This window comes from Pseudorca crassidens, chromosome 12 (genome assembly GCF_039906515.1).
Source record: "Pseudorca crassidens isolate mPseCra1 chromosome 12, mPseCra1.hap1, whole genome shotgun sequence".
Taxonomy (NCBI): domain Eukaryota; kingdom Metazoa; phylum Chordata; class Mammalia; order Artiodactyla; family Delphinidae; genus Pseudorca; species Pseudorca crassidens.
In genome coordinates, this window is record NC_090307.1 from 72,595,338 (window position 1) to 72,613,200 (window position 17,863).

A 17,863-nucleotide genomic window follows, 5' to 3' on the forward strand; every position below is an offset into this window, starting at 1 on the left:
TGTGACTATGACTGTGTCCTCATAAAAGGAGGAAATTTGGACACAGAGACAGACATGCACAGGAGGAAGACGGCTACATATAAGAGAGAATCCCTTAAGATACTCCAAAGGAACCAACCCTGCCAACAACTTGATGTTTGAATTCTAGCCTCTAAAACTTCAAGATAGTCAGTTTCTGTTGTTTAGACCATGCAGTTTGTGGTGCTCTATTATAGCAGCCCTAGCAAATTAACTCACCGGTGATCCCAACAGGACTTTCCTTCCTGATGGCCGCTGTGACTGGCTGTACCAGAGGGGCCCTAGGAATAGAGGCACATGTGGGGTAGGACGTGTAGTCTGTGCCAGTGGGAACTTAAGGAGAAGCAGCATTGGCTACCTGAATGTGGGCATAAGCTAGTTCTGCCTTTGTAAATAGGAAAAAATAAGTGGCTCTATCTCTTGGGACTTTATAAAGCTGGAGTGAGATGCACTGTGTAAAATGCCTAGCACGGTGGTCAGTACACAGTATGTGATCAATATACATCAGCCTACAGTTTTAGGATTATTGACACTTCAAGGATGTTTGATAAAGCAGGTGTCCAGGCTATAAGTGTGCCATTGCGAGTGTAGTTTTTGGTACACGTGCATAGTTGTGTGTGCATGGTAGTCTGTGTATGTGAGGTGTACGGGGGACTGTGGGAACAGATGGTCACAAGTTCTTGAATGTTGCTGTGGGCGGACATTTGTAGAGATGCATATATGTCAGTGTGTCCCAGGTATTCAGGGTGTATGAGCCACTGACTTGTTCCGTGGTTCATTTGCTTGTTCAGTCACTCATTCATCAAAATTTCTTGAATGCCCGCACATCTACACACAATGTAGATATGTAAATAGACAAGGGAAATATGATAGAAGCATGGGAATTAAGGGAGAATAGAGAAAGAGCATTTATTTCAGCTTGATGTATCAGGGAAGACTTCCTGGAGGAGGTGACATTTGAGCAGAACTTGGCCAAGAGAACAAGGCCATTGCATGTAGACACACAGGGAAAGAAATAGCAGTGTGCACCCGAAACTACAAACAGTTTGCATTGGTCCCCTTCCTCAGAACCCTTCTACCCCAAGGTGCACACCATCAATCCTCCAGAGTCCTAGGTAACATGATCATAGAATAGAGAGAAAGCCCAGATGCCAAGAAGCCAACACTTTATTTGGTACAGACCTAGCATGCTGGGAGCCCCACGCCCCATGGGATGTGCCTCTGCTGGCCCCCCTGGCCTCTTGAGGGCGGCCACACTGGCTGTGGACTCGGGGCCCCTGGGGAGGCCTGGCTGGTCTTTGTCTCTCTCTCCAGAACGTCGTGGAGTCGGGAAGTCTTCAAGGAGGGCAATGTGTCGCAGGAGGCTGGAAACAAATGCAGGTCAGAGCTGAGAAATGGGGCCTGGGGTGTGTGTTTTGGTGGGTGGAAGCCCCTGGAGCCCATATTCCCAGGTGGCGTTACTGCAGCGATGTGCTGAGCGGAATGAGATAGGAGGGGGCAGAAGGGAAACGAGTGGAGGGAGCCTGAGAGACATCCTGAAGGGCCACCATTTCCAAGTGCAGGTACCTGACATGCACTGTGGCCGCTGGGGCAGTGCTCTGGGCTGGGGTCTCTGATTCACAGGCCGCTCACAATGCTACTTTGGGTAGTTGGCATTACTACCCCCATCTTCCAGCTGAGAACACAGATGCTCAGCAAGGTTGCATCGCTCGGCAGTTACAGGGAAGAACTGAGCTCTGGGGGCTTGAGTGGCTCCGAATCCCGTAACACATTTGTATCGTGGGCAATGGAGCTGTATTGTCGAGCTCAAGACTACAGCATGCAAGTCAAAGGTGGAGGAGATTTTTAGGCAGGCGCTCCGTTATCACAGGGAGCGTTGCTGGGAGGGGGGAAGGGGAGCTGAGCTTTAAAAAAAAAATGGCAGAGACAAGATGTTCTGTGACGACGTTTGCTAAGCACTGTTCCCCTTCGGGACGTGTGCCCTTTACTTGGCCTTTGAAACTGCGTTCTGTGTCCCCGAGAGCATAATAATGTAAATGAATATCAGATCTCTCCTCGGTAATTGAGAGCAGAGAGAAGGCCATGTTAAGTCAATTTAATTTGCTCTGATACGGTCCAAGCCCGTCTCCGTGGAAGGGGCAATGGCTTTTTGATGGGCTGAGGGTGACTCTCAAAGTGACAGGACGTGCGGCTTGTTTGGGTCCAGGAGGCCCCTGGAAGGAGGGCTGGCGGCTGAGCCAGGTGTGGGCTGAGCACGACCACTTGACCACCTGAGCCTTGAGCCGCTGCGAGTTCTGAGCTTCAGTGACGCGGAGATTTACGGACACCGGGGTGGGGGACCTGCCACTGGGATGTGGGTTTGCATCGCATCTGAACCCGGAGGGAGGCTCTAACTCCCCCTCCGCTGCTTCCTGGCCTGCCTCAGAGGGGCTCTGCATTTCAGTCGGGAGCTGTGAAGTGGAAGACTCAGTGCCCTGGAGTCTGAAACATGCCCTACGAGGTGCAGTCAGGGGCCAGCCTGGCCTCAGGGCAAAGAGCACTGGACTGGGAGTCAGGGTGGCTGGGTTGGTGGCAGACTCACTGGGTGACCTTGATCTTGAGGTCCTCCTCACTTGCCCAAGAGTGAGGTTGGAGTCTGTGAGTTCCAACCCCCCCCTTTAGATGTATGATTCTAAGCTCTGCCTCAGTTTGCCCTCCATAGAGGCAACCCCTTTAAAGACCCAGCTCCATCAGTGTGGCTCTGAGCTTACTCACAAAGAGGCCTGGGATACGTACCTAAGAAAAAGTGTCACCAACAAAAGTGTGGGGACTGTGGAGATTCGAATCCCCGTTCTGCCTGGGTGATTCTGTACAAGTGCCTTAACCTATATGATTCTCAGTTTGTCAACCTGTAGAATGGGAATAAAGCATACTCACCACCTCTTGGGGTAACTGTGGGCACCAAATGACTGCCTGATAAACATATTCCATCAACTGGAGCTGTTATTAGCAACGAATGTCTCTTCCCACCTTGACTGCACAGAAGTGCCAGGACCGGGACGGGAGGAGAAGGCGGAGGGAAGCACTGCCGCTCCCACGGTGGCGCTCTGGGACCTCTGTACTTGTCCCCTCCTCCCCCTTCTTGGGCCCCAGTTTCTCTTTACACATTTAATGCAAGAGTTGGACTTCACTAACGTCAAGGCCTCGTCTATGCTAGCCTGACCCTCCCCCCATCCACCCGGGCTCTCCCGTCACTGTGTGGACAGATGCCTCCATGGCTCCCCCAGCACCAGGTGAAAGGAGCGCTGGAAAGAGAACAGGACAAGGGTGGGAAAACTTTAAAAGCCCAGCGCCTCCTTCAGCACCCTCTCCCCCGCCCCCCACAGGACCTCACACTTTCTGATGGTCTGTATTTTCAAGAGCAGAGAAACCGGTGGCACCTAGTGAGGGCTTCTGATAAGTTTTCTATTTACCAGCAACACATTATTTGCATAAATAGCAACACATTATTTCAGTGAAAACCTAAAAGCAGTAGCAGCAACCGGTTGCCTCCAGGCTGCCAGACCTGGGTGGACCACCTCGTTTCATCCCCCCAGGAGGACAGGCCAGCCTGTCGCTGTTACCTGAGCTGGTTCCTACTTCTGTAGGTATTTCTTCATGATGCTCTCAACATCCTCCTCTTTCCTCCCTGTCCCCGGCTCTCTGATCTCGGGGGATGTTCTCTCACCACTGTCACCCTCCAGCCGTGGGATTCTTGGCCGACTCTTGATGCTGTCGGCGCTTTTGAAGGACACGATGGAGCTGGAGGAGGAGTCGGAGTCGGAGAGGTGAGCGGGGTCCTCCTTGGACTCCAGGCTCTTTTTCAAAACGGTGGTGATCCCTGAGACAAAGCCTCCGTCGGCCTCTTCCATCTCAAAGTGGACGCTTGGACGCTGTGAACTGTCTTGCCCATCTTTGGCCGCTCGGGCCAAAGACGTAGGCGTCTCCGGCTTCCGGATGGCTGGGAGGAAGTCATCGAAACCCACTTGGGTCTTGCGTTCATAGGTGATGCTCGGGACCTTCCAGCTGAATGGGTCGCTGCCCAGGGGGTCCCCCATCAGGTGTGCAAACTGGCGGTTCTGGAAGACGAGCGGCTCCTTCCCAAGGTCCGGACAGCCCGCATCTTCCAGCGAGGACTCCAGACAGCGCCTCCGCGGGCGCAGCGTGGGCGACAAGAACGAGCGCCTAAGCGCCGTCGGGGAGCTCGGGGTCCTCCTCGAGCCGGGCCCCGATTCCAGGAGGGACTCGCAGGAACTGAAGCGGGTCTTCAGCTTCTCGGGTGGCGGGCTGGGGCCCCCCACGCTCTTCGAGGAGATGCACTTCAGGCTGGTGGACCGCAGGAGCCCGGCCGACGTGTCCAGGGGTGACTCGGCCCCGGCCCTCAGAGCCAGAGCGCCCTCGTCACTGCCGGTCCTGGCCCTCCGCAGCGTGGACGCCCCGGTGGTCTGGTAGATGGGGAGGGTGGGCCAGTCCTCCAGGCCCAGCGGCGACCCCCGGCCCCTCTGCGCTCTCTTCCTCCGGAGCCCTTCCACGAACTCCGACAGGGCAGCCGACGGGCTGGGCAGCTTGTCCCTGGGCCGCGGGGACACGTCTCCACTCCAGGAAGACGGGGAGGAGGACAGCACGCCCGACCTCTCCGGGGGCTTTCTCTGGACGCCACACTCTTCGCCGTCCCCCAAGTGGCCGTAATTTCCTCGGCGGAGGGAGAGCGGGGACGCGGCCTTGTCCCCCCAGGTCCTGCTGTGGGTGTCCCGGGCCCCATCACTGGCCGCCTCCTGGATCCTGTGCCAAGAAGAAACCCGCCGTCAGCGGACACCGTGCCGTCTCCACAGTTGGCGCGACTGAGCCCCAGAGCGCGGGCACTAATACTATTTTTCTTTGGAAATGCTGACCCCACCTGCACCCTCCAACGAACCGTACGATTGAATGCGCAGACTCAAGCCGCGCAAATGATTTCTTGTCGCTTTCTGAAACGCAATTTCTGTCTATAATTAAACCTGACTAAGTGCGTTTGAGTAGGTTAAAACTGCACCTCTGAGAGATGACTCATTTTTACGAGGCATCATCTCTGACATGATAGGACCTATCGCCACACAGCCTGCTGTGAAATAGGTAATTTCCTTCTTGAAGACTCAGGGGCACCTACGGGAGGTTATTTATTTGTTTATTTAGGGCCAAGCCCGGAGGACAGCCCCACCAAGCAGAGCCTGCTGGAGCCAGTGACCCAAACACGCGCCTGAACGAGATGCTCCGTGACACCCGGTTGTTTCATGGGATGCGGGTGGGATTAAAAACAAACAAACAACAACAAAACGCGGTCCTTCAAAAGGGAAGCAGCCCCATCAAATCAACTTGAAACCGAGGCTACGCACAAGAGCACAGGCGCTCTCTACCCTGGGGCCGCCAGGCAGAGCCATTTTGCAGCAGCTGAGCCAAGACCACTGCCCCTGAAGAGCGGGAATCTCGCAGTGGGGCAAAATTATAGGCTGTGAGACGAAAAGCAGGGCTTAGAGGGGAGACTGGAGTCCATCCACTGTTCTTTAAAACATAAAATCTATTTGTCCTCCCTCTAAGACAAGCGACCTCCTTCCCAGACAACAGCAAAGCTGTAATTTACACAAAAGCGCCAAATGTCAGAGTTTGGGCGTGGCAGCTGGGGCCAGGGCTCAGCCTGAAGGAGGTGGGAGCGATGGTGATGCAGGTTCCCGTCGTCGGCCCCTGCCTGCTGCTCTGTCACGACAGGAAGGATTACAGGAGCCAGCCTCCTACACATAAAGGTTGGAATGCTGGCACGAGACCGAGGAAGGTGTCCTGCTCACCACACTCTGATTATCACCATTTCCATCCCCTGACCATGTAGGATAGTTTAAAGGGAAAAGAGCTGACCACAGTGACCCAAAGGGCTTTTCAGTCTCAGAAGGAGCCAAGCCCATGGCCCCTGGAGGTGATGTCAGGAGAGGAGAGTACAGATAGGGTAGGGGATTGGGATCTTTTTCAGGGACCCGGGTAGGGACCTAGGCACTGCCTTCCTGAGCTCCCACCATCCCAGAAGCCTCTCTCTTCTGATGCTAGCAGGAGCCTCCCCTGACCCAGGACCCTGGCGATGATACTCTGTGAAAAGGTTCCCTGAGTGACAGGCACAGGACTGGCTGTGCTCATCTGTCCCTCCTCATGCCCTAGGTCTGCTAGGTGGAGAGGACCAATGTCACAGTCTGGGGGCGGTGAGGAGACCACGAGATGGACCCCAAGGTAGGCGTGTCGACGCGCTGCCTCCATCACGCACTGTCCTCACTATCCTTAGTCTTCCAGGGGCTCAGGCTCCCGACCCCCTCCCCGACCTCCTGTCTTGTGAGTTAGCCCCTGGCTCACTCTGCTGCAGCCACATGGGTCTCCTGGGACACGCCACGCTCTTCCTGCCTCCGGGGTTTGCATTTGCTGTTCCCTTCGTTGGATGCACTCCTTCCCCCTCCTCCTAGCCCAGGTCACTGTCCTGATCTCACAGGGAGATCAAGGGGAGGGAAGAAAAGCCCTGGGCCCCATGCCGGGCACCTAGCTCCTCAAATAATGGTTAACAGTTATGATTAATAATAATCGATAATGAATGGCTATTAACCATCACTAATTAGTCGTTAGGGCTCGTTACGATTACTACTAACAACCTCTGGGTCTCTGGAGCCTAACCCACCACTGGGCTCCACGAAAGCCTCACGTGACGTCCCAAGAGGAGTGGGCAGGAGAATGAACGGGCAGGTGACCCTGCGTCCCATCACTCCCGGCAAAGGCTGGCCCCCATGTGCTCAAACAAAAGCCTCGCAATTTGCCCAGAGCAGCTGCTCCCTTCCTATTTCTTGCCTGTCACCTTCCATCTCCGTCACAGCTGGACGCAGGCTGGGAAGGGAGCTGCAGAGCTCCTGTGTGATTACCTGAAGGGGTGTTTGTCAACATCATCACTTTAGAATCGCTCCCCTAACACATGGCAAGATGGCATTCACATGCCTTTCTTTCTCTTCTTCATCTTTTTTTTTTTTTTAAATAAACAGCTTGGAGCTGCCAGGGGCACTGGGCTGCCGCAGAGCTGACAAAAGTCATTTCCGTCCTGTCTTGGCCCTGAAAGGAGGCGGACGTGATGAATGTGTCTTGGGCGCTCAGTCTCCTCCATCATCTGTCACGTGGGGATGGCAGCACCCAGGGTTCCTGTTGCCGGGCCTCCTGGGACTCTGCCATCCCACTCGCCCCAGCTCCCCTCTGGCTGCAGAGGCGGAGACAGGGAGGGAAGAGAAGCTACAGGAAGGGGGCAGGGGAGGAGAGGAAGCAGCGGAAAAGGGCAGAAGGAGAGGAGGGTGGGAGAACCCCAGCTCTCCAGCCTGTGCTGTCGAGACCCTGCCGAGTCTATCTCTACACCCTGACTCGGCACTGTGCCCAGCACACAGTAGGTGCTCAGGAAGCGTTGTCGAACTGAGTCAAGTCTACCTTGGAAATCAAGTCTCCAAGGAAGAGAAAGTAGGTAGGATGAGGAAAGTGGAGGAAGGGCAAAGAGAAGTGGGGAGAAGTAGAAGCAAGACCAACAAGAGGGAAGGTGAAGTGAGAACGGATGGGGGAATGGAGAGGAAGAGACCGGTGGCGATGGAGTGGTGAAGGAAGAGGGAGGCTGAGGGCAAGGCCAGGGGGACAGAGGGGAGGGCCGCAGGTGGGGTGTGGGCTGGCAGCTGAGAGCCGGCCTTCCTCATCTCTGACCACAAGGTGGGACAGGCCGGGGCACACGAAACCGTCAGCAGCCCAGCAGTGGGGTCTGGAGGTCGCAGCCCATGTGTGCTGCTGTCCAGGCGCCGAGGACACAGGCTCGCTGGGCTGGAGCCGTGGGGGACCTCGGCTGGGCCAGAGCAGTGGAGATGTGCCCGCCTTCCCCAAGGCCCACAAGGAGCAGCATCTTCCAGAAGGGACACCCGCTCAGGGCCCCCCTGGCTGCCCCCAAGTACTGACCACGGAGCCCTGCTGGGGGCCCATGTGTGGATGTCACGGGGTGGAGCGGTCTGGTCGGTGCCTTCAGAGCCTCAGCTGGGGGGCTGGAAACCAGAACCCAGTCCCAGCAGTGTAGACTCAGTGGGGGAGGGCAGAGTGAGGAGGGAGGGAGGGGAGATGGGGACGCGGTGGGGGAGAAGGAGAGAGAGAGAAGCCTCAGCTTGGCTGAGCGCTGCCTCCTGGGTTTACCACCCAGACTCCACCCATGCCTCTGCAGCATCTTCTTCTATTTCCTGTCTGCTCCACCACTCCAAGGGAGAAGTTTGCTGCATCCACTCCTTTCTGTGTGGAGACCGCAGAACTGAATCTGAATGCAGACGCCCTCTTGCAAGCTTCAGGGTGTGGGTTCTAGCTCTGCTGTCTGGGTCACGGTGATCCTCTCCGTTTCTGCCCTGGCTCTGGACACTTCAAGCACATTCCCCCGTCTTCCTCCAGGGGCCTGGGAAGACTCATTTTTTTCCCCAGCTGTCCTCATGGGACGGCTCAGCTCAGGTGGAACTCCCTTCCATTGGCATCGTGTGACGGATGGGTGGTGGCTAATCAAGACGTTGCTGTGCCTGCCTCAGCCAGGGAGAGATGTGATGCACAGGACGTACTCCGAGCCTCTGGGAGACGGGTGCAGACACGAGCTAGGCGGGGGCACTGTGATCCTCTGAGGAGGGACTCCAGAAACATCTTGGGACCTTCTGCACCTGCCCCTCAGTCTACCCCAACAGGAAGAGGCTTGTAGCATACCTGCCTGACAAGGAGCCAGTGGCATTCCTGGGCATCCAGCCACACAGGCTCCAGGCTGGGTCCGAAGGAGTTACCCCTGGCTGAGCACCTACTATGTGCTGGGCACCATGGATACGGGGGAGAACAAGCGGGTGGGCCACCTGCCTGCATGGAGCTGACTGCCACGTCCATTTATAACCTCGACGGCCACCCTGGGGGTTAGGAGTTGTGAGCTCCGGGCACAGTGAGGAGGGGTGGCACACACAGTTGGGAGTAGCAGAGGTGGGGTTCCAACCCCACAGCCAGCAGCACCCTTCTCTGGAAACTTCCTCCAAACTCTGTGATGAGACACAGGGTTAACAAGTGTCTCCGATGTCACCTTACCAGGTAACATCTGTCCCTTGGAGTCTAGTCTGATTCTGCCACTCACTAGCCACTCACTTGCCTTGGGATAGGCACCTAACTTCCCTAGGCCTCAGTTTCTTCAGCTGTACAATGGGGGGAAACCAGGTCAACCCTGCAATGTTGCGGAGATAAGAGAGAGCTCCAGGAGGGCAAGAGTTTTTGTCTGTTGCATTCACTGCTCTATTCCTGTGCCTAGAACAGTATCTGAGCACACAGCAGGCATTCAGTAAACATCTGCTGAGTGAATGAGTGGAGTGCCAGAGCCCTAGCACATAGTAAGTGCTCACTAAATACGTGTTGGACGAATGAGTGGACCTTGAGTCCTCTGGCGCATAGTAGGCATCTGATAAATGTCCATTAAGTGAATTGATGAACAAAAGAATATATACAAATACTGTAGCTTTGTGGTATAGTCTGAAGTCAGGGAGCCTGATTCCTCCAGCTCCGTCTTTCTTTCTCTAGATTGCTTTGGCTATTTGGGGTCTTTTGTGTTTCCATATAAATTAAAAAATTTTTTGCTCTAGTTCTGTGACAAATGCCATTGATAGTTTAATAGGGATTGCACTGAATCTGTAGATTGCCTTGGTATTACAGTCTTTTTGACAATATTGACTCTTCCAATCCAAGAACATGATATATCTGTCCATCTGTTTGTGTTGTCTTCCATTTCTTTCATCAGCATCTTATAGTTTTCAGAGTAGAGGTCTTTTGTCTCCTTAGGTAGGTTTATTCCTAGGTATTTTATTCTTCTTGAGGCGATGGTAAATGGGATTGTTTCCTTAATTTCTCTTTCTGATCTTTCATTGTCAGTGTATAGGAATGCAAGAGATTTCTGTGTATTAATTTTGTATCCTGCAACTTTACTGAATTCATTGATTAGCTCTAGTAGTTTTCTGGTAGCGTCTTTAGGATTTTCTATGTATAGTATCATGTCATCTGCAAACAGTGACGGTTTCACTTCTTTTCCAATTTGGATTCCTTTTATTTCTTTTTCTCTAAGTATTGGTGGCTCACATGTATGAAGGCTTATTAGATAAATCAGGATATGATCATGCAGAAATGCTGCAATTTTTACTCTTTCTAACCTGCAAGGCTAAGAATCTGGGCTTCAGGAAGCAGACAGGCCTGGGTTCAAATCCTAGCTCTGTCCCTTACTAGCCAGGTACCTTGTGAAGCCTCGCTGTGCCAGTGGGAACAGTAACTCCCAACCTCACAGAGACGACGTACGTCATCGGGACAGTCAGTACACATGAGCGTACTGGCCCACGTACACCTCCACCTGCCCCCAGCTCTTCATGCCAGGTGGATTCTGGTGCAGTTGAACTTGCATATATATTACTTATTCATTTCAAAACATTACTACTAATAAATATATGTTTAAAATCTTAATGATTGTTTTTCAATTAACGGCCCCTCCCATCAGGTTAGATTAGATTGAGGATCGAGGGCAGATGTTCAAGAATAAACAATTCCTAGGTCCGAGCCTGCTCTGAGCAGCACAGAAAAGGGGTGAGGATACCCAAGTGGTCTGTTCAGCCCCAGAGCAAGCCAGATGCTGACACACGTGTCTCCAAGTCGGGCCACACCCCCTCCCCTGACAGGCCATCCTGTGAATGCAGCTCCATCGTCTTCTCTCTAGTGCCTACCACAGCAGGAGACATTCCACGAACACTGGGTGAAGGAAAAATGCAGGTACTTTGTATGTATCATCTCATCAGGATGTGGATGGTCACCCCATCTTGCAGATGAGGAAACTGAGGCTCACCAGTGAGAAGCCATCTGCTCGAGGCTCACACTGCTCAGTGGCAGGGCCTGGATCTGAAGCCGTTGCTTTGCCCTTCCACAACATCACACGCCCCCCAGGTAGAAAGCTAAGAGGAAACCTCAACCACTGGAACTCATGTCTACACACATACATTGTTCAAAATCGACTGAGACACAATGAGTAAAACATAGAGAGGCTCAAGTCAGGGAGACACTGGCTTCACTGGCATTAGTCACAATCACACAGCAAAAACCAGAATTCCCAGGTCTGAGTCTGCGCAGAGCCTGAGCCAACGGTAACTACAGGAAACTCGATGCAGATTTTTTTTTTTTTTTTTTTGCGGTACGCGGGCCTCTCACTGTTGTGGCCTCTCCCGTTGCGGAGCACGGGCTCCAGTCACGCAGGCTCAGCGGCCATGGCCCACAGGCCCAGCTGCTCCGCGGCATGTGGGATCTTCCCGGACCGGGGCACGAACACGTGTCCCCTGCATCGGCAGGCAGACTCTCAACCACTGCGCCACCAGGGAAGCCCTCGATGCAGATTTAATGACGCCATGAATCATCCCCAAAGACATGCTATCACCCCCCCCATTCTTCATCAACACCCTGAAATTAAAGAGGAAATTAAAAATGTATCGATGTTCTTTAACATCGAGGTCTGGATGGGAAACCAGATGTCCTTTGAAGATGGCCTGAAGGTACTGTAACCGAGTCCAACACAGCAGTTGATGGTCTATGATAGAAGCTGACATGGTGCCCAACACTGTGCCTGATGCGGTAGGAAACACGAGACATGTATTAAATCCCTAGAGCGTGCAGGTGAATTCTGCATCATGAGAGCCACCGTATATTGCGCCTTTAGGCTCTGCAGACGTTATTCAGTTTTATCTTCACGACGGTCCTCTAAGTCAGCAACTCTTATAATCTTCCTATTTCACAAATGAGGCTCAGGAAGGATAAGTAATTTGTCATGGAATAAAGGGGAGAAACATGAATTTAAACTAAGGAATCCAGCTTCGGGATTCACGTGTCCTGACCACTCTACTCTGCTGCCAGCTATTGCCTTTGACTGTTCCACTTTACAGAGTTAGAAATGGAGGCTCAGAGGGCAGATGGAGAGGAAGGAGCAGAGCCGAGGCTCTCACCTCGGCCTCAATGAGTATGCATCAATACAATGCTCAGCTAGGTCCCTCACAGGAGAAGACGGGCTGCCTCAGCCTTTCGGAGGGCACACTGTGGGTGTGGACACAGGATCAACCCACGCAGAAGGGTCAGCAGTGCGAGCAGCTCCAGGTACACTGGGAACCGTGGACTGTAAAACGCGGCAGGAGGCTGGCAAGGGAGAGGCGAGGGGCTGGGGCCTGGGGGCACAGCCTTTCTGAAGGCGGCGGGGCGCAGTCAGGCTTTCGGAAGAGGGGTAGGAGGAAGACACCCCAAGTAGAAGAGTCCTCCTACCAGCTGTTAGCTTATTCAGTGGTTTCTGCAAAACCCTGGACCGGCAAGGGCCTACATTTCACAGGCAGAGACACTAGGGCTTAGAAAGGCCACTCGGCTGAAGGGAAAGACTCGAAGCAAGGAGGGGGCCACGGGGGTGCGATGCCCAGGGAGGCCTGCTTGATGGCAAGCAGGAAAGTTGTGGAATAAGCAGCAGAGAGGCCCTCCGCCTGGCTATTTCTGGCCTGAAGGTGCAGAGACTTGAGTCAGGAAGCAGACTCTGTAAATCCCCTATATCCCTTATAGTATAATGTTTTTATGAGGCAAGATAACTCTTAAGCCTTGCTTGCTGTTTTCTCTGATCTTAAGCAGGTGCTGAGTCCTTGACACTTAAAAAAAATGACCCATTAGCTGCCCTCAGTGGACACCTGCCCACGTATCTCCTGTGGGTCACCAGAATTTGCCTTGTCTCACCCACACATTCTTACTGGTCACCAGGTACTAGGACCAGTGGGTTTTGAACAGAGTTGCCATCAGAATCATGCCTGAAACTCTACCAAAAAAATCAGTTTCAATGGGGGCGGGGAGGTAAGGGGACCATTCTAGTTTAAAGAGACTAAGGACTAATGGAAGGTGTTAATAAGAGGGGAAACTGAGGGTAGGAAGACACAGACGGGGGAATATGGGCGCTCTGTTCTTTCAGCTCAATTTTCCTGTAAGTCTAAACGTTCTCTAAAAAAAGTCTATTTACTTTTTTTTTTTAAGAGACAGACCCAAAGAAACAAAACAACGAGATGCAATGAGTGCCCTTAATAGGGTTCTTCTTTCAAAAAGTACGGTGACACAACTTCAGAACAGCTGGGTTAATATGAATGTTGGTATCTTGGATGAAACAGTGGATTTCTTCATCGTTTTAGCTGCAATGATGGTGCAAATAGTTAGGAAAAGTCCTTCTTCGCAGGATAAAGATGTGAAATTATCTTAAGGAGAGCTGTCATGATGTTTTCAACTTACTTTCACGTTGTTGGGCATAAAAAAAATGTGTTTAGATATAGACAGAAGTAGAGACGAAGGTAAAGATAGAAATAAAGTCAATATGAAAAAAAAAACCATTGTCAAATTAATGTGGAGGCTAGCAGAGTTGATGGTGCCCAGACACCTTCATTGTTTAAAAAAAAAAGAAGAAGAAGAAGAAGGAGAAAGGAGGAGAGAGAGAGGGAAAGGGGAAGGAAAGGACACTTTACGGGTGATTCTATTGACCGATAAAAAAAAAAAGAAAAGAAAACATTTTTACTCGCCCTTCAATATTCAGCCCCACCGCAGCCACTTCCAGAAGCCTTCGCCCACCTCCCAGGCTGGGCTAGGGGTCTCCTCTGGTCCTACAGCCCCTGTGCTCCCCCAGCCTCTATCCTATAATTGTTTGCTTGCTTGTTTTTAACTCCCAACAAGACTGTTAATTCTGAACTAGACTGTATTTTTCTTCTGTGAATTCCCAGGATCTAGAAGAGTCCCTTAAGGGAAGTTCGTGGAGTGGAAACAGTGAAGGAATGGAGGAAAAGAAAGATGAGGGATTGTGGGAATGAAGAAAGAGGGGAAAAAAGGCTCCATCTGCCTCATCTGGCTGCTTCATTCAGACCCCAGCAGCCCCACTTATGGGTCAGCCAAACCCACTTCTCTGAGATTAAAACCAAGAGATTCAAAACCAACTTCCAGTACACAACCTAGAGGGGATTCCTCCTATGTCGGAACCCAACCCAAAGCCTGGTTTTATTTCTAGAGAATTTTATCAACTTCAGAATTGAGAGGGAGCTGGAACCACATCTGGTTTGAACCCCTCCCTCATCGTCCCCCTGGAAAAGCAGAGAAGGAGAGAGCCTCCGGGGTTCACAATCTGATGAGACGGGACAGTACTGGCTCTCAGACTTGAGCCTGCCCTCTGATACAAGCTCCACAATGTCCTGGAAGAACAAACTGGGTATGTAAAGTAATCCAATCGGATTAGAGATTCAACTTGGGTTCAACAGATTTTAAATAAATTTTCAACGCTTTCTTTCACTTTCTATGCGTAGACATTAGCTCAGCTGAGTACTGTACAATGGCAATAACCACATAAAATCTCTGACTTCTTCATAACAGCACCCAGTTCATCATAAAAATGCATCTTTAGGCGAGTGGAAGTTACCCATCCATCCACTCCTCCTTTTAGCCATTCAGGATCATTTGTTGAGTGCCATGACGCCAGCTGCTGCTGACACTGAGGTGAATAAACCTTGCATTCAGGAAGCTTATAGTCTAGAGGGGAAGGCAGTTCACCAACGTATGACTGGAGGGAAGTACGAGCGACCCTGCATGTCCTCCTGGGCATGGAAACTAAGGAAGAAATGTTTACTGAGCAAAAGGAGTAGAAAAGTCTCACTCAGCATCCAGCTTGATAGTCTAGTTTGTATCAGAGAAAACTGCTACTTAGGAAAAACAGAAAAGCTAAATTTAAACTTAAAGGCATTGGAGAGTTCAAAAAATAGGCTTATCTAAACTCAGAGCAGAAATTAGGATGGTGGTTACCTTTAGTAAGGAGGAGGTCACGACTGGACCAGATACAAGAAGGTGTTAGGGGGCTAGCAACGGTCTGGTTTCAATTTTCGTAGTTATTACAAAGGTATGACCAATTTTTGAAAATTTCAAAAGTTGCAGTTTCCAGTATGTATGTTTTGATAAGTATACTTAACAAAAGTTTAGCTCAGTTAGAGAACCACAGACACTACAAGAACGTTCTGAACTATCAGTGATTAATCCAAATGGTTTTACGCAAACTTGCGTCTAACTTAGGTGAGCCTCAAAATTCCTGAAAGATTTGCAGATCTATCGTATAAGACCTGGAGCTCTGGATAGAAAACAGCCCTCCTTCCCGTGGAAGCCTGTCCAAGAGTGATGCTGGCTCCAAAGAGAAACCCCGGACAGAGCCAGGCTTCTCCGGCTCCTCACTGGCTCAGGCCTTGGGTCCACGGTTAGTATGTTTGCACTGAAAATTTCCATGCTTCCAGTTTCCACATCTTGCCCACTAATCTTCTTAATAATAAAACTGAAAAGAACCCTTTTGTCCTAGGAAGACATAAAACCAGTTTCATGAGAGGCTCATTCATTAAGCACATTCAGGATGGATTAAAATGATCCTGAGCTTGGGGCTTCCCTGGTGGTGCAGCGGTTGAGAGTCCGCCTGCCGATGCAGGGGACGCAGGTTCGTGCCCCGGTCCAGGAAGATCCCACATACTGCGGAGCGGCTGGGCCTGTGAGCCATGGCCGCTGGGACTGCGCGTCCGGAGCCTGTGCTCCGCAACGGGAGAGACCACAGCCGTGAGAGGAGTGCGCACCGCAAAAAAAAAAAAAAGATCCTGAGCTCTGGTTCTAAGAAGGCAGAGACGAGTAAATAAATGTGCTATTGAAATAAGATTAGCAGTTGATGCTTAACCTACTTTGAGAACAAGCTGTTTTTAATGCCAAATATCATCCATTCACATTTACATAATTAATGAACTAATTACAAACGAGTCTTATCTAATCATTTAAGCAGGTCTCACATGACCCATCCTTGCCCCCACTTCTGCAGTAGAGTAACTGAATTTCCTTGAAAGCAATACAACTTTATTTGAAAGACAATACCTTAGGGCTTCCCAGGTGCTCAGTGGTTAAGAATCCACCTGCCAATGCAGGGGACACAGGTTCGAGCCCTGGTCTGGGAAGATCCCACATGCCGCAGAGCAACTAAGCCTGCGTGCCACAACTAATGAGCCTGCACTCTAGACCCCGCGAGCCACAACTACTGAGCCCACGTGCCACGACTACTGAAGCCCTTGCACCTAGAGCCCGTGCTCTGCAACAAGAGAAGTCACCGCAATGAGAAGCCCGCGCACTGCAACAAAGAGTAGCCCCCGCTCACTGCGACTAGAGAAAGTCCGCGCACAGCAACAAAGACCCAACGCAGCCAAAAAAAGACAAAAAAACAAATGAAAACCCCCCTATAGTTTAGACCTTTTTACTGATTCAAGCCCGCCTTATTCTACATAAAAATCCACGGGGGTTGATCAAAGGAGGATGGTGGTGTCTAAATCTTTTGCTTTTTTAAAAAATTTATTTATATGGTTGAGCTGGTGCGGGGTCTTGGCTGTGGCTTGGGCGCCTTAGTTGGGGTACTCGAACTCTCAGTTGCGGCATGCACGTGGGATCTAGTTCCCTGACCAGGGATCGAACCCCGGCCCGCTGCATTGGGAGCACGGAGTCCTATCCCCTGTGCCACCAGGGAAGTCCCTCTTTTGCTTTTAAACTAAGAACCACAAGCCAAGAGTATGGGGCTGCAAATGTTTACAGAAAGCAAATTTTTCCCTGAAAAAGGAAAAGTTGTAATGCCGTCTTTTAGCCAAATGAAAAAGCAGTTGTGTTAAATCAGTACCAAAGCAAATGATACGTACAACAGTAATTAGCGAAGATTACACAGTAATTAAAATCACGATGATTATGTGAGTGAGAATAATTTATACAATAATCTCCACGCTCACACTGCAATATGGTACAAGTCCAATAGCAACAGTGCAGAGCCATGTTTGGTAATAAATTCAAATCACAGCATCTCTAATTATGTGGTGACAGATCGGTCATTGAAACTGAGGGATAAATAAAGTCTCTGACCAGGATACACACAATTTTATTTGGACTTCCCAAGGCTACCAAATGGGGATCCCAAACACTCGAACACTCCCCATCCCTCCCCCAACAGAGGGAGCCCCAGACCATCAGGTTCCCCCACTATATTCCAAAAATTCTTGTTCTGTGCTGCTAGCAACTTGCTCTGTGATACAAGACAGTTACCCTGTCTGGCAAAGCCACACTTGGCTCTTCATATCAGCATCATCCTTCTAATCATCCTGTCGGAGTGATTAGAGAGGCCATCTAACTTCCATCCACTGGTCATTTATTTGCTCAATGCATGTTTATTGAGCACCTAATATGTGCTAGACACCATGGTGGGTGCTGAGGTAAGAAGGAAAAGAGAAAGCTTATGTCCTTAAACGGTTCACAGCCTAATGAGGGAGACAGACACCCGAACATATGATCCTAACATATTATGGAAAGTGCTATGGGAGAGGGAATCGTGGGGTCTGCAGAACCACGGCAGAGGGGCACGTGACCCAGCCAGGAAGTCAACGAAGTCTCCTGAGGCAGGTGACACTTGAGCTGAGTCACAAATAAGAGTTCATGGGCTTCCCTGGTGGCACAGTGGTTGAGAGTCTGCCTGCCGATGCAGGGGACACGGGTTCAAGCCCTGGTCTGGGAGGATCCCACATGCTGCGGAGCAACTGGGCCCGTGAGCCACAACTACTGAGCCTGCGCGTCTGGAGCCTGTGCTCCGCAACGAGAGGCCGCAATAGTGAGAGGCCCGTGCACCGCGATGAAGAGTGGCCCCCGCTCACCGCAACTGGAGAAAGCCCTCGCACAGAAA

At 51.3% G+C, this 17,863-nt stretch overlaps 1 protein-coding gene across 3 annotated transcripts in view; it reads right to left on the reverse strand.

Moving 5' to 3' along the window:
* Nucleotides 1–1,167: 1,167 nt before the first annotated feature.
* MYO18B (myosin XVIIIB) overlaps nucleotides 1,168–17,863 on the reverse strand; it is a 234,393-nt gene continuing 217,697 nt past the window's right edge. For all 3 annotated transcript variants that reach the window (XM_067700414.1, XM_067700413.1, XM_067700412.1), the window contains 2 exons: nucleotides 3,621–4,818; nucleotides 1,168–1,382 (listed from right to left, as the gene is read on the reverse strand). In XM_067700414.1, the coding sequence (XP_067556515.1) occupies nucleotides 3,633–4,818 (1,186 nt within the window). In that variant the 3' untranslated portion in view covers nucleotides 1,168–1,382; nucleotides 3,621–3,632. The remainder of the gene's footprint in view (nucleotides 1,383–3,620; nucleotides 4,819–17,863) is intronic.